The following is a 15,802-nucleotide window of genomic DNA, read 5'->3' as shown; positions in this document are numbered from 1 at the left end:
TTGATAGAGAATATTTTATTTATGTATTTGATATCGGTACAGATATCTGTCCTCATCTGTATATTTGTCTCTGCATTCTTACTGAGCTGCAAAGTTCCTAAAGGATGACACTGTATCATTCACTTGATTTGTACATTCTCAGCAAAGCACAAGCATCAGATGGACATCTGACATATTTCAATAATGATAAAGGACACGAGAAAATAAAAGTCAATAAGAGACATAAGAAAAAAGCACATGGAAACATATAAAAATTCTCATTTTAGAGTTATGCTATACAGAATTTGTAAAATCTACTGCTTTAAGTTCATACATGAGATTATATTGGTTTTCTTATTTAAAGAAAAAGGGGAAACTTCAACAAGCTATAGAAATAAAAATGCAAAATAGAGGTAACAAATATTTTTGGCTCTTAAACTAAAATAATAGTGATTGGTGAGAAAAAATGAGGTGTGAAGAATAAACTAGACCAATACTGATATTCTCTTCATGTTAAAAAGAAAATTGCCTTTTAGTCTTATTTGAATTGATTGGAATTGAGCAGTGATGATCTTCTGGGGGTAAAAAAAAAAAAAAAAACACAGCTCCATAAAACGAAAGGAGCAAAGGAACATTACCCAAGCCAAACTTGTAGTGTCACTAGTAACATGGAAGCAGAGGGAAAATATTTTGAGCACATCCAAAGGAAAAAAAAAAAAAAAAAAAAGCACACAAGGCCTCATTCTGTCCGCTGCATCCTCCTTCCAGGTTCAGAGAGACAGGAAACGGCTTGGCAAATGCCTTACCCAGTTAAGCTGGAAATCTCTAAGTCTCCAGGACACTTTTTGAAAGAGTAGCAGGTTTAGCCCAGTATTTAGGACAGCAATCTCATGATTTAAAATACATATTTAATGACAAGTAAATAAACCAATGATCAGAAAAACCGAAGAGTGCCTTTTCCCTTATAATGTGATATTAAAAGTGCTGCCTATGGACATTTTGTAAAGTAAAAAGTGTTTCAGGTTTAATTTTTATTTTACAAAAATCGACACCATTAAAACCGACATGATTATTTACCACTCATCCAATCACTTAAGTAACAACATTATAAAAATATGTAAAAAATATTCTAGATTCATAATACCAGATACGCTAATTCTCATACAGCTAATACAAATTCGATTATTAAAAAAATAGCTTATTTCCTTAAAAACACTTTGTTCGTTTACCATTTAATATCAGGTAGATATCTGCTATCCTAAAGTACCAAAAAAATTATAAATAAAAATGGCAATGTTTATACTCTGGGTTTCTTGTTCGGTGGATCCTGAAGACTGAACTTTGGAATTTCCCCAGAAGGAGCATATGGAATTCTCTTTGAAGACACTTTTTTTCCAATTGTTTCAATCTAGAGGAGAAAAAAAGACTTTAGAAAGAAAATCTCGAGTATTCTCTTTTCCTTATAAAAGCAAAAGAGGGAGGAGCCTGGGTGGCTCAGGTGTTGGGTGTCTGCCTTCAGCTCGGGTCATGGTCCCAGGGTCCTGGGATTGAGCCCCGAGTAGGGCTCCCTGCTCAGCAAGAAGCCTGCTTCTCCCTCTCCCACTCCTCCAGCTTGTGTTCCCTCTCTCATTGTCTCTCTCTCTATATATCAAATAAATAAATAAATCTTTAAAAATAAATAAAAGCAAAAGAGGGTCTCAAGTTGTTTGGGTTGCTACGAAAGATCTTTGGTTTCTTCCATGTTTTTTATGTTTCTCGAGTCAGTCTACACACTCTCCTCTTCCTAGCCATGTCTGGAGACTCTTATTCCTGCTACTCCTGACACCAGACGCCCTCACACAGAGGACAGACTCACGTGCCACCAGTGTCTCAGCACGTGAATGAAAGCAACTCACAGACCAGGTTCCAGGGGAATCACATTCTTTCTCAAACTCTCTTCTCATGTCTGCTTCCCTTATTCTAAGGAATTAGCATAAGCTGTCACAGCATAGATTTCTGGAATTCAGGCTTCCGAGTCTGAAAGGCCTCAGCTGGATTCCTGACTGATAATTGTGTCCACTCAGGTTCTCTAGGTCTTCCTTCCTCATTTATAAACGGTGTTACGACCACTCATTTCAAAAGGTTGTGGTATGGATTAAAACAGATAAAGTGCTCAGCACTGTGTCTGACAGACAAGTCAGCCTTCAATAAATAAATGGTAGTCTATTTTTATTTTGCATATTACATTTTAAACTGTTCCTCACATATCCAAAATCATTCATCTTATTTTTAAAGGCACTGCTTCTTCAATGACCATAATTTTAGCTCCTCTCTCCAGCAAAAATATACTATACAATTTTCATAAGTGCCTTTGAGTTAAAAATTAATTTTTAATTCTGACTCAAAGGGCTTCTGCATTGTATTCATCAATTGTCTCAATGACTTATATATGACTTATATATGACTTTATTTAGTGATTCCATTCCTAATTTTTTTCCTATTTTTTAAAATCCCTAACTACAGGGGTGCCTGGGTGGCTCAGTTGTTAAGCATCTGCCTTCGGCTCAGGTCATGATCCCAGGGTCCTGGGAATGAACCCTGTTTGGGGCTCCCTGCTCAGCTGGGAGCCTGCTTCTCCCTCTCCCACTTTATGTTCCATCTCTTGCTGTGTCTTTCTCTGTCAAATAAATAAATAAAATCTTTAAAAATAAATAAATAAATAAATCCCTACTACAAGAAGTTAACTTTTATATGAACTCAAACTCACATTAAATCTATTTATCTATCTTTATATCTCTTCTCCTTTAGACGAGTCATAAAAGTAGGAGAGAAAATGTGTCTGTGCCTTGGAAGTCATCTTCAAAAAATAACATTGCTTCAGTTTAAGTCATGACTGGAAAAAGCAGTCATGTTGTTACTCACTAAGGAGGGGCAGGACAGAAAAATCCCCAGGGTCTCTGGTGGAGTGTTAACAGACAAGGATGTCATCTGTTTCTGGTTACAAGTGAATCCCTCATGAATGAGAAATGAGCAATGAATTCTAAGTAGGAAGGATCTTCAACAAGTCAGTGACAGGTCATGAGAACCAGATCAGATCTTCTAAGCAGCAGATAAGGCCCAATCGGTATGTCTTCGAGGCAGCCGGCACTGAGCAGATAGATGCGCACAGCCAGCTCCGCGCCCTGCCCGGCCCTGCTCTGCTCGAGGATTCTGCTGACTGCCCTCTCCTGGCATATTTCTTCATCCTTCGCAACCTCCCCTCAAGCCTCCCGCCCCCACATACACGCTGCTCTGAGGAGATGGAAAGTACCTCCTTCTTATTAATACTCTTGGGGCTCCCAGGGAAAATTGAAATTGATGCAACATAGAATGTACTGTTCGGGTTACTGTCGGCTCTCTAAACATTCCATAATTAATTGACAAACATGGAATTAATTAAAAAGCGCCAGTCCCATGGAAGCTCCCATACTTTTCACTCAGACCTCTGAGGTGCTGGGACAGTGTTGAGCACTCAGACAGTTCAGGATCCCATACAACATGTGACAATTGGTACAATTGATGTGACAATTGTGACAACATGGGACAACATGGTAAAATTTGTTTTGCTTTTTTTTTTTTTTTAAGATTTTATTAATTTATTTGTCAGATAGAGAGCACAATCAGGGGGAGCGGCAGGCAGAGGGAGAGGGAGAGGCAGGCTCCCTGCTAAGCAAGAAGCCTGATGTTGGTCTTGATCCCAGGACCCCAGGATCATGACCTGAGCTGAAGGCAGACGCTTAACCAACTGAGCCACCCAGGTGTCCCCATTTTGCAGTTTTCAAAATATTCATATAGGAATAAGAGACCTGGTCTCTGAGGGGGTCAGTGTGTTGCAGACAGTTTGACAGAGCAGCCTGAGTGACTCTGGGAAGAAAAAAATTAACTTTTTTTCTAAAATATTTAAATTTTTTTTAAGGTTTTCTTTTTTTAAAAAAGATTTTATTTATTTGACAGAGAGAGACACAGCAAGAGAGGAAACACAGGCAGAGGGAGTGGGAGGGGGAAAAGCAGGCTCTCCACTAAGCAAGAAGCCCAATGCAGGGCTCGATCCCAGGACCCCAGGATCATTACCAAAGCTGAAGGCAGACAGTTAACAACTGAGCCACCCAGGCACCCCAAAGATTTTAATTTTTTATCTGACAGAGAGAGAACACAAGCAGGGGGAGCGGCAGGCAGAGGGAGAGGGAGAACCAGGCTCCCCACTCAGCAGGGAGGCCAGTGCAGGACTAGATCCCAGGACCCCAGGAACATGACCTGAGCCAAAGGCAGTTTGCAACCCAGGTTCCTGAAAAAACTTTTAGTTTGTGTATTTTCTTACTTGATCTTTTTTTTTTTTTAAAAGATTTTATTTATTCATTTGACAGAGAAATCACAAGTAGGCAGAGAGGCAGAGAGAGAGAAGGGGGGAAGCAGCCTCCCCACTGAGCAGAGAGCCCGATATGGGACTCGATCCCAGGACCCTGAGATCATGACCAAAGGCAGAGGCTTAACCCACTGAGACACCCAGGTGCCCCCCTTACTTGATCTTAATATGAGGTAAGGCAAAGTAGACAAATACTAAATGATCTTTAGATCACAAATCAAGGAGGGAATAACGTAATTACAGAAATCACATAGAGATTTCCCAGAGAACTAACATGTTGCCCCAAGTTATGTTATTGCTAAAGTAGGAAATATTAAAATTCTAAAACTCAAACACATTAAAAAGCAAATGACCAAGCAAACAAAACCAGACCCATCTGGGATCATAATGACCTGGAAGCCAATTGTTTGTAGCTCATTGTGGAGCCCGTCCAAGACACGCCGCCCATCAAAGATAAAGGCTGGCTTCAGCATTTTCTTATGAATACGCTCATAATCCAGTTCCTATAAAGACAGAAGCAAAAAAAAAAAAAAATTAGAACATATTCATGAACACATACAACCCCAAATGATACCAGAATCCTTCTAAAATTTTCGTTAATATGACTTTTGTCACCTCACCTTAAACATGTCCCACTCTGTGCAAATAACCACAGCATGGGCGCCATCACATGCTTCGTATGGGTCCTTGGAAATGGTCACAAGCCGGGACACTATAACAACAAGAGCCACAAGAAACTGACAATAAGAAAGGGGTTATTTATAATTATGCACTTTAATATTAGGATTGCAGGCAGATTGAGGGTCTGACAGAAGTGAATGACCCTCTTTGGTCACTCATTTCTGGTTGAAATGAGAATGAGAGCAATGGTGTGCCTGGAGCAGCTGATTCTTGCCCTAGCAGTATCTCCTCGGAACCTCGGGGGCTTTTCAGAATATGTTGGAAAACCCGTTAGACTAACCCACTGATAATCACGTCAAATCAAAGTTGATGGAACAATGTCTAAGAGTTTAATTTATCATACCAACGATAAAGATGGAATAACCACGGAAGCAACACAAATGTTTAACAATAGATGAATGGATAAAGAAGAGGTCTCACACACACACACACACGCACACATGCACATACACATGATAGAATATTATTCAGCCGTAAAAAAAGAATGAAATCTTGCCATTTGCAATGACATGGATGGAGCTAGAGCGTATTATGCCAAGTGAAACAAGTCAGAGAAAGACAAGTACCATGTGACTTCACTCATGTGGAATTTAAGAAACAACACAAACAAACAAAGGAAAAAAAGAGAGAAAGGGAGACAAACCAAAAAACAGACCCTATTTTTTAAAAGATTTTATTTATTTACTTGGCAGAGACAGGCAGAGATCACAAGTAGGCAGAGAGGCAGGCAGAGAGAGAGGGGGAAGCAGGCTCCCTGCCGAGCAGAGAGCGAGATGCGGGGGTTTGATTCCAGGAGGCTGAGGTCATGAGCTGTGCGGAAGGCAGAAGCTTAACCCACTGAGCCACCCAGGCGCCCCAAGAAACAGACTCTTAACTATAGAGAACAAACTAAGGTTATGAGAGGGGAGACGGGTGGGGGATGGGGGAGTAGGTGATGGGGTTTAAAGAGAATACTTACCATGATGAGCACTGAGTAATGTACAGAATTGTTGAATCAGTAAATTGTAAACCAGAAACAAATACTGTAATAATACTGAAAATAATGTAATACTGTAGGTTAACTATACTGGAATGAAAACATTTTTTAAACGCAGTATTTCATTAAAACATACACGCACACAACGACAGAACAACCAAAGGTTTCTAGAAAACAAACAGGTTTTGGGGCCCATACTCAAAGTGACTCATGAGACTCAAAGCCTTACCTTGGTCATCCTGGGAAACTCCTGGGTGAGAAAGATCCACAACTATTTGTTCCCTTGGTACTTTGGGATCATATATATGGAGGTGTGCACCTTCATCCATCAAATATTTGCTGATATATATACTAGAAGATTCTCTGAATGAAAAAAAAATCAGTGTTTCTAAGCTTAGAAATGGCATATATTCTAATAATCTAGAAGCTTATAGAGGAAAGATTCTATCTTTTGTGAGGATACAGATGTTCACTTTATTTTTATTCTTCATACTCAATATATATGCATATATTTCACATACACACATCCACCACTAAAAATCAAAATCTCAAAGGGGTTGAAATATTTTAAAGAACTGGTACCTCGTATCACCGGTGTCCTTTTTGAATGCAAATCCCAAAATAGCTATCTTCTTATCAGTTACGGTATTAAACAAACTGTCTATAATCCGGGAAGCAAACCTCCTTCTCTGGTAGTCATTCATATCTATAACCTGAAATTACACATACAGTTACGCAATGTTGCCTGTATAATGAGTGTGGTTAAAAGAGGAATGGCCTATGCCATACACTGCTCACAGTTTACAGTACTATTGTATGAATACTAACAGGGGGCAAAGATTAATCAACCTCTTCAGTATCTATTGATAAAAAAAAAAAAAAAAAGAATTAGCACCCCACCACTTAAAACCATCATAAAAATTTTCATTTGGCTTAACTTCCCATGCACCCATCTGGGATAGAATAGATATAAAGATGGGGCACACAGTTAAGTTTCAACCCCATTAGGGATCTAGCTGCAAGAACAGCTTAAAAAAGGCTCATAGAAAACAAGTGTTCTCCTTAGCCAACTTCTCCAAACCCTGTAGAAGCAAAGCTGTAACCAATCAAACCCCAAAACATCCCCTTCTATGCTTACCCGTCACCCCTCACCAGTGAGTAGAAAGTGGACAGAGAACAGTTACTCTGCACAGAGTTACACCTGCCCTCTAGATGAATCAAAATACCACTAACCCTTGGCAAACTTGCTGTTTTTTTGAGAGAGAGGGTGTGTGCAGGGAGGGGGAGGCGGAGAAGGGGAGAGAGAGAATCTTAAGCAGACCCAGTGGGATCTCATAACCTTGAGATCATGACCTGAGCTGAAATCAAGAGTCAGAACTTAACCAACTGAGCCACCCAGGTGCCCCTCTCCCTTGGCAAAGTTTTTTTTTTTTTTTTAAAGATTTTATTTATTCATTTATTTGACAGGCAGAGATTACAAGTAGGCTGAGAGGCAGGCAGAGAGAGAGAAGGAGGAAGCAGGCTCCCTGCCGAGCAGAGAGCCCGATGTGGGGCTCGATCCCAGGACCCTGGGATCATGACCCGAGCTGAAGGCAGAGGCTTTAACCCACTGAGCCACCCAGGCGCCACCCCCCTTGGCAAAGTTTTTAAAGAGATATTATTATAAGTGTAAAAGTCTCTGGGCACCTAATCCTTTACTCGCCTAAGAGTTTATAAACAATCTTCATATTCATGACCAGAGGAATATAAGCAAAGGGGTTGGTTTTTACTTTTTTAAGGCTCTGATTTTTAGGGGCTGTCTCAAAATTTGAGAGCTTGGGAAATGAGACCCCCCAAATCAAGCATTTATCTACCTTTTTGCCATGATGGACAGGAAGATAAAGTCATCTCTCTGGATTGAGTGAAACTGTTACATTATATATTTTTCTTTAAAAGTAGATTTTCTTATATTCTCACCCACTGCTAAAATCTAAAAAACATAAACTTGCAGAAAAACTTTTGGAGAAGATATATATATTGGTTGGTGTCTTGGACAAATTATTTAAAATCTCTAAGACTCAGTTTCCTCACCTATAAATTGGGGATAATATTAGTGACAAGGACTAAATGAAATACTACGTGCAAAGTACCTAAAAAAAAAAAAATGCCTGGTTCAGAGATAGCACTCAATTAATATTAACTCTATTTTCAATTTGGGAAGGATCTCTAATTTCAGCTCTGTGAATCTCAAAAGGACAAAACAGGTATCAACACACACAAACCAGTAGAAAGCATTACGATACAGGTTCTTCCTTTATTTTGATTTTCTGTCTTTAAGATCGAAAATAGTTATAATTTTTTACTTTTAAAAAAATATTCTTTTATTTATTTCTAAAGATTTTATTTATTTATTTGAGAGAAAGAGTGAGTGAGAGAGAGCACACAGGCAGGGGAGAAGCAGAGGCAGAGGGAGAAGCAGACACCCTCCTAGCAGGGAGCCCGTGTGAGGTTTGATCCCAGGACCCTGGGATCATGACCTGAGCCAAAGGTAGCTGCCCAACTGACTGAGCCACCCAGGTGCCCCAGAAGAGTTATAATTTCTTACAAGATTTACTTTCTATTTTAGAGAGAGAGTGAGCTAGAGTGTGGGGCAGGGGGAAACGGAGGAGAGAGAATCTCAAGCGGACTCCATGTTGAACGTGGAGCCCGAGGTGGGACTCGATCCCAAACCAAGAGGTGTATGCTTAACTGACAGTGCCACCGAGGTGCCCAAAAGGAATTATAATTAAGAATAATAGTTTTCCTGTTGCTCCCCATCACCCACCAGCGACAAATTTTAAAAAAGAAAAAAGAGAGAGAGAGAGAGATGTAAAGGGGCACCTCGGTGGCTCGATAGTTCGATAGTTAAGTGTCTGCCTTCAGCTCAGGCATGATCCCAAGGTCCTGGGATCAGGCCTCACATCCGGCTCTCTGCTGAGCATGAAGCCTGCTTCTCTCTCTCCCACTCCCCCTGCTTGTGTTTCCTTTCTCGCTGTGTCTGTGTCTAAATAAATAAATAAATAAATAAAATCAATCTTAAAAAAAAAAAAAAAGCATCTGACTCTTGATACTGAGTTAGGTCATGATCTCAGGGTCAAGAGGTCAAGCCCCACGTCGGGCTCCAGGCTGAGGCCTCTTCTCCCTCTGCCCCTTTCCCCACAAAAAGAATAATAGTTCTTGCTTTCCTCTGGGAGCAAACTTGTCATAAAACTAATAGAAACATGGTTTACCAGAAATTTCCATCAGAGTTCATTAGCAAAAAAGACAAATCAAAAACACAGAAGACTAATAAATAAAACTAACATAAATGAAAAGAATGAGACATGAGTTCCTGGAGTAAATAAATCCTATCAAAAACATTTTACAGACAAAGGGTGACATGTTTTAATTAGAAGATAATCAAAAGTTGTTGGCTATAAAGATTAATACCTGCTGCCAATAACGTGCTACTTCAGGCAAATTCAGAGCCTCGCAGAGATAAACCAAATTCAGAACATCTTTCTGAAAGCAGCTTCCACCAAAACCTGAAGAAAAAAGCGGCAATATTTTCATTTATGAACCATGACTGAATTATGTGACAAATCTGTCATAAATTTGAGGGCCTATGCTAGAATTTTTTTTTCTAAGTAAACTCCATACCCCACATGGGTCTTGAACTTAAACTCCAAGGTCAAGAGTCACATGCTCTACTGACTCTGGCAGCCAGATGGCCCTATGACAGGATTTTTTTCTTTTTCTTTTTTTTTTTTTTTTTAATTAATTTGACAGAGACACAGTGAGAGAGGGAACACAAGCAGGGGAAATGGGAGAGAGAGGAGCAGGCTTCCCGCTGAGCATGGAGCCTGATGCAGAACTTGATTCCAGGACCCTGGGATCATGACCTGAGCTGAAGGCAGACGCTTAATAACTGAGCCACCCAGGAGCCCCTCTTTTCCTTTTTTAGAGAGAGGGGAAGGATGGGAGAGTCAGAGGGGGAGGGAGAGAGAGAATCTTAAGCAGGTTCCATGCCTAGTGCGGATCTCATAAACCCGAGATCACGACCTGAGTGGAAATCAAGGCTAAGACACTTAACCAATAGAGTCACACAGGCGCCCCTAGAATTTTTAATAATAAAATTCAGATGTCAGAAATTTAGTGGATTTGGAGATTGTGTGAAATCTTCAAGCAACTAATAAACTCTATAAACAATTTCCAGATAATCTTCTAGTTAATGTTTTATTATGGCTACATTTTCTATTTTATTTCTCATTCATCTAGTATCACTGCCCCACATCTCTTACTTTAGCACAGGGCTGGTAAACTTTTATGGGACAAACTGTAAATATTTTAGCCTTCATGAGCACAACTATATAATTCTGCCTTTGCAGCTCAAAAGCAGTCGGACAATATGTAATAAAATAGCTATGGCTAAGTCTTTAATCCCCATCACCTGTTTCCCCCATCCCCCCTTCCCCTCTGGCTACAACAGTATTTTCTCTATCGTTATGTTTGTTGGTTTGTCTCTTTTCTCCTTTGCTTGTTTTGTTTCTTAAATTCCATATATGAGTGAAATCACATGGTATTTGTTTTTCTGACTTATTTCTCTAGCATTATTCTCTCTAGATCCCTTCTTGTTGGTGCAAATAGCATCGTTTCATTCTTTTTAATGGCTGAGTAATAGCCCATTGTGTATATACACCCCATCTTCCTTACCCAGTCACCTGCCATTGGACACTTGGGTTGCCTCCCTATCTTGCCTATTGTAAATAATGTCCATAAAAATAAACATAGGGGTGCACGTATCTTTTCCAGTCAGAGTTTTTGTATTCTCTGGGTAAATACCCAGTAGCGGAGTTACTGGACCATATTGTGTTTCTATTTTTAATTTTTGAGGAGCCTCCATACTTTTTCCCAGAGTGGCTGCACCAGTTTGTATTCCCACCAACAGAGCATGAGAATTCCTTTTTCTCCACATCCTCACCAACCTTGTGGTTTCCTGTGTTGTTGGTTTTAACCATTCTGACAGTTGTGAGGTGATATCTCATTGTGGTTTTGATTTGTATTTCCCTGATGTTGAGTAATGTTTTCATGTGTCTGTTGGCCATCTGTATGTCTTCTCCGGAGAAATGTTTGTTCATGTCTTCTACCCGCACCCTTTTTTAAAGTTCTATGCCCAGAATGCAACTTGAACTCATGACCCTGAGATCAAGAGTCGCATGTTGTATGAACTGAGCCAGGCAGGTGCCCTCTAACCATTTTTTATTGGATTATTTAGTTTTTTGGGTGTTGAGTTATATAAGTACTTTATATTTTTTATTTATTTACTTTTAAAAAAGATTTTATTTATTTATTTGACAGAGAAAGAGAGATCACAAGTAGGCAGAGAGGCAGGCACAGAAAGAGAAGGGGAAGTAGGCTCCCCACTGAGCAGAGAGCCCTATGAGGGTCTTGATCCCAGGACTCTGAAATCATGACTGAGCTAAAGGCAGAGGCTTAACCCACTGAGCCGCTCAGGTGCCCCTCTTTATATATTTTAGATACTATTTATCGAATATGTCATTAGCAAAATCTTCTCCCATTCAGTAGGTTGTATTTTATTTAGTTTTGTTGATACATAATCGTTTTGTGTTGCTTTTTTATTTTTTAAAATAATCTCTACCCCCAATGTGAGGCTCAAAGTCATGACCCAGAGGATAAGAACTCTATGTTCTACCAATTGAGCCAGCCAGGCACCCCTTTATTTTTGTGTGTATAAAGATACCTCATTTAATATATCTTGTTGATGCACTTGAACTCATGCCTGAATAAAGCATGAGTGAAATCACATGGTATTTGTTTTTCTGACCTCAGGTATTTTGCCTGAGGGGCACACATCACAGGCTCCTGGCATTTCAGAACACTAGCTAGCATTAGTGCGTGGCATGCAATATGCCTGGGAGCCATTTAAAAAAATGAAATCACCACCAAAAAGCACAAAAAATGTAAAAAATGTGGCACGAAGTAGATCACAAAAAGAGCACTTGTTTACAGAATGGGAGCTGAAACCAGAAAATAAGTGCACTGCGTGACACAATTTCAGCTGGGAAGGTCTGTGTTGGTGACTCAATTTTTTTGCTGCTCTCCATGTCTACAAATAACCACGAAAGCACTACAAGCATTGATTTAGGGATTACAAATAAGTTTCAGCAAGTAGGATAATTCATACGTACAGACCTGGCAAATAATGAGGACCAACTGGATTTCACCAAGGCCACATTTCCAAAAGTATATATTAGTAGGCAAAGCATATGATAGGGAATTTTCTTCCTGTTTGCTTTAGTAAGGTATTGAGTTATTTCCTAACTCATAGGTCTCCCCAATTTACTCTTCCTAAATGTTCTACCTAAATATTAATTAATCCCCCTAAAACGGCAAACTATGCTTGTCTTACTATCAATCAGTGATTATTAAAATAATGTAAGTTTAATTATCGCTTCACTTGGGAAGTTCTTGACAGGTTGAAGGCTACACATGTCATGGAATCATTACTCTAAGTGCATTAAATAATGCAAAGACGTCCTTAAAGTTAGAGACCTAGCCACAGGAACCTCCTTTATGTACAGAGACATTTCAATTTACCAACACTGGCTTTCAGAAACTTATTTCCAATTCTCTGGTCCATTCCAATGGCTGTTGCCACTTCTTCTACATCAGCCCCTGTGGCTTCACAGAGGGCGCTAATGGAGTTAATGCTGCTGATCCTCTGGGCAAGAAAAGCATTTGCTGCCTTTGGGGGAAAAAAAGAAAGGAAAAGTACAATGAGTTAAAATAGCAATTTTCTATGTCAGGATTATATTTCATCGAGTTGATATAATTACTGAGGGAGATAGAGAAGTTACTAATGGGCTCAATTTGAGGAGGCTATGGATGTGTTGGCAAAGGAAAATTTGTTTTTGTTTTTGTTTTTTAAGATTATTTATTTATTTGTCAGAGAGAGAAAGAGCGAGCACAAGCAGGGAGATGCAGGCTCTCCACTGAGCAGGGAGCTGGACGACGGACTTCATCCCAGGACCCTGAGATCGTGACCTGAGCTGAAGGCAGACGCTTAACTGACCAAACCATCCAGGCATCCCAAGGGAAATATTTTAAATTAGAGAAGAAAGGGGATTAAGATTGGGATTAAAAATAGAAAGAGGGGGGCGCCTGGGTGGCTCAGTGGGTTAAAGCCTCTGCCTTTGGCTCAGGTCATGATCCCAGGGTCCTGGGATCCAGCCCCGCATCGGGCTCTCTGCTCAGAGGAGAGCCTGCTTCCTCCTCTCTCTCTGCCTGCCTCTCTGCCTACTTGTAATCTCTGCCTGTCAAATAAATAAATAAATAATCTTAAAAAAAAAAATAGAGTGATTTTAAAAACTATTTTCTTTTTAAAGATTTATTTGAGAGAGAGAGAAAGAGAGAGGGAGCAAGCCAGCGCAGGGGTGGGGGAGGCAGAGAGAACAGGAGAGAGAGAATCTCAAGCAGACTCCCCACTGAGCACAGAACCTGACTCAGGGCTGGATCCCATGACCTGAGATCATGACCTGAGCCAAAATCAAGAATCAGACACTCAACCGACTGAGGTACCCAGGAGCCCCTTAAAAACTACTATTCTTAGTGTACTCTCCATCTTATGTTACATTTTATTAAAAAGTTAGAATTTGGGGCGCCTGGGTGGCTCAATGGGTTAAGCCTCTGTCTTCCGCTCGGGTCATGGTCTCAGGTTCCTCGGATCGAGCCCCACATCGGGCTCCCTGCTCAGCATGGAGCCTGCTTCCCCCTCTCTTTCTGCCTGCCTCTCTGCCTACTTGTGATCTCTCTCTGTGTCAAATAAATAAATAACACCTTAAAAGAAATTTAGAATTTTCTAGAATATTTTATACTGTGATATTTTATTTCCCTTGTGAAAATTATTTCACAATGGACAAGAAAGTACCTGTGTGGCTTATTAGGCTTAAGAGAAATTAGTCCTTAGCTTTGTATTTCATGGAGGGTTGAATGCTGTGTACCAACCAGTTTGGAAAGTTCTGAAGACCAAGTATTAGTGGTGAGGATCTTTTCTCTGGGAACCCAGTGCTCGTACACAGCACACAGTGCCTGCACGGCCTTCTGGCCCTCAGGGGTTTCATCCCCTCCAATCAGCACTCTGTCCGGGTTCTTCAGGTCCTTGATGGCTGTTCCTTCCGCCAAGAACTCAGGGTTGGACAGCACCTAGAATCCCAACGCAAAGCCAAGTTTCAAACTTAGAATTAACCGGGAGCGACTATAAGGCATCAATATTTATGTAAGAATCAGGTTCCAGGGCTGCCTTTGTTTATACCTGTAAATTCAAGTTGGGTTTTGTGTTTGCATCAAATATTCGACGAATACTTTCTGCTGCTCGCACTGGAACTGTGCTTTTCTCCGTCACAATTTTGTACCCGTGTGAGTTTTGCACAATGCGTCTGGCACAAGCCTCGATATACTTCAGGTCTGCCGCGCGACCTTTCCCCATTCCGTAGGTTTTTGTTGGAGTGTTCACCTGATGAAAGCACATGGGATTATGAATGAAAATATCCATGAGAGATTCAGTGATTTCAAGATGAACCTGGAGCCATCAGTTAACTAGTTAAGCGGGAAGCTATTATCATTAGCTTTCATTTAACCCCCTATTAGTTTTATGGAAATGATACATTTTAAAAATATAATCATCAGACAGATGCCTGAAGCATCTGGGGAACTCGCTGAACAAATTTTTGTTGAGAAGCTCCTGTATAATGACAGATACCCAAGCAGGCAGCTTCCAAGCTAAGCCCTGGAGATACAAAGATGAATGAGACTGTTCCTGTCCGAAGAGTTCACAGGCTGAAATGAGATGTAAGTTTCCTTTCCTCTTTATTGTATGCAATATACCCAGGTCTTTAAAACCTTTTCTATCCTCCTTTCTAATAGACCTATATCAATAGCTTTTCAAAAGTATTTGCGGTATCATTCACAAATGCTTTCTTAGCTCATTAAAGTGAGACATTATCTAGCATCTTTAGGACTCACAATACTATGTAGACAACTATCACACAGAAAGAAAAAGAAATCATGAGTCCAGACTCTAGGCATTTCCTTTTGGCTTAGCTGTACCATGTAACCTTGGAGAAGTGTAGCTGCCTTTGTTTCAACTACCTCATTAGAAAAATGAGGATAGCATGCTCCCTAAAATCTAACATGTGGGTTTTATAATGCTTTGGTAAAAATCAAAGCACTCCAAAAAGCCCAAAATTCTATAGTGGAAGAGAGAGACAGAGAGAGTGGTGTGTGTGTGTGTGTCTGTGTGTGTGTGTATTTAAGCAGGCTCCATGCCCAATGTGGGGCTTGAACTCAGGATCCTAAGACTGAGTCTTATGCTCTACCACTCAATCAGCCAGGCGTCCCTTACACAAAAAGAGTTTTTGAACCAGTAATTAGTGGTACCAGTTCTCGTCTCTTAACAAGCTTATAACCTAACGGGGGACTAAAAAAAGGAAGCAAGCCGAAATAAATCAAAACTCAAAGACTGCGTTGAGGTGTGAAAATCCGGAGAACAAAAGCTGTTTATTTGCATGGAACGACATAGGAAAAGCCTTAGACATGGAAGTCAGTGTTCACCAGAGCACAGAAGGGCCAAGACCGCTAACAGGATAAGGCGGAACATGCTAAAAATGATAGAGGATCAGACAGCTTCCCCTCATACAGGTGCTCTGAAGAGAACAATTGCACACTGATTCATATACAACTATTCCTACCTAGAATATGCCTAAAATTAG

General features: G+C 40.3%; 1 protein-coding gene across 3 annotated transcripts in view; it reads right to left on the bottom strand.

Moving 5' to 3' along the window:
* UGDH (UDP-glucose 6-dehydrogenase) overlaps window positions 1–15,802 on the bottom strand; it is a 35,935-nt gene continuing 20,133 nt past the window's right edge. For all 3 annotated transcript variants that reach the window (XM_044224481.1, XM_044224483.1, XM_044224482.1), the window contains exons 4-12: window positions 14,347–14,547; window positions 14,040–14,237; window positions 12,633–12,780; window positions 9,465–9,559; window positions 6,600–6,730; window positions 6,247–6,380; window positions 4,981–5,072; window positions 4,753–4,863; window positions 1–1,387 (exon numbers count right to left, since the gene is read on the bottom strand). In XM_044224481.1, coding sequence (XP_044080416.1) covers window positions 1,277–1,387; window positions 4,753–4,863; window positions 4,981–5,072; window positions 6,247–6,380; window positions 6,600–6,730; window positions 9,465–9,559; window positions 12,633–12,780; window positions 14,040–14,237; window positions 14,347–14,547 — 1,221 coding nt within the window. In that variant the 3' untranslated portion in view covers window positions 1–1,276. The remainder of the gene's footprint in view (window positions 1,388–4,752; window positions 4,864–4,980; window positions 5,073–6,246; window positions 6,381–6,599; window positions 6,731–9,464; window positions 9,560–12,632; window positions 12,781–14,039; window positions 14,238–14,346; window positions 14,548–15,802) is intronic.

Source organism: Neovison vison, chromosome 11 (assembly GCF_020171115.1).
Source record: "Neovison vison isolate M4711 chromosome 11, ASM_NN_V1, whole genome shotgun sequence".
Taxonomy (NCBI): Eukaryota; Metazoa; Chordata; class Mammalia; order Carnivora; family Mustelidae; genus Neogale; species Neogale vison.
This window is presented reverse-complemented; position numbering and strand designations above follow the sequence as displayed.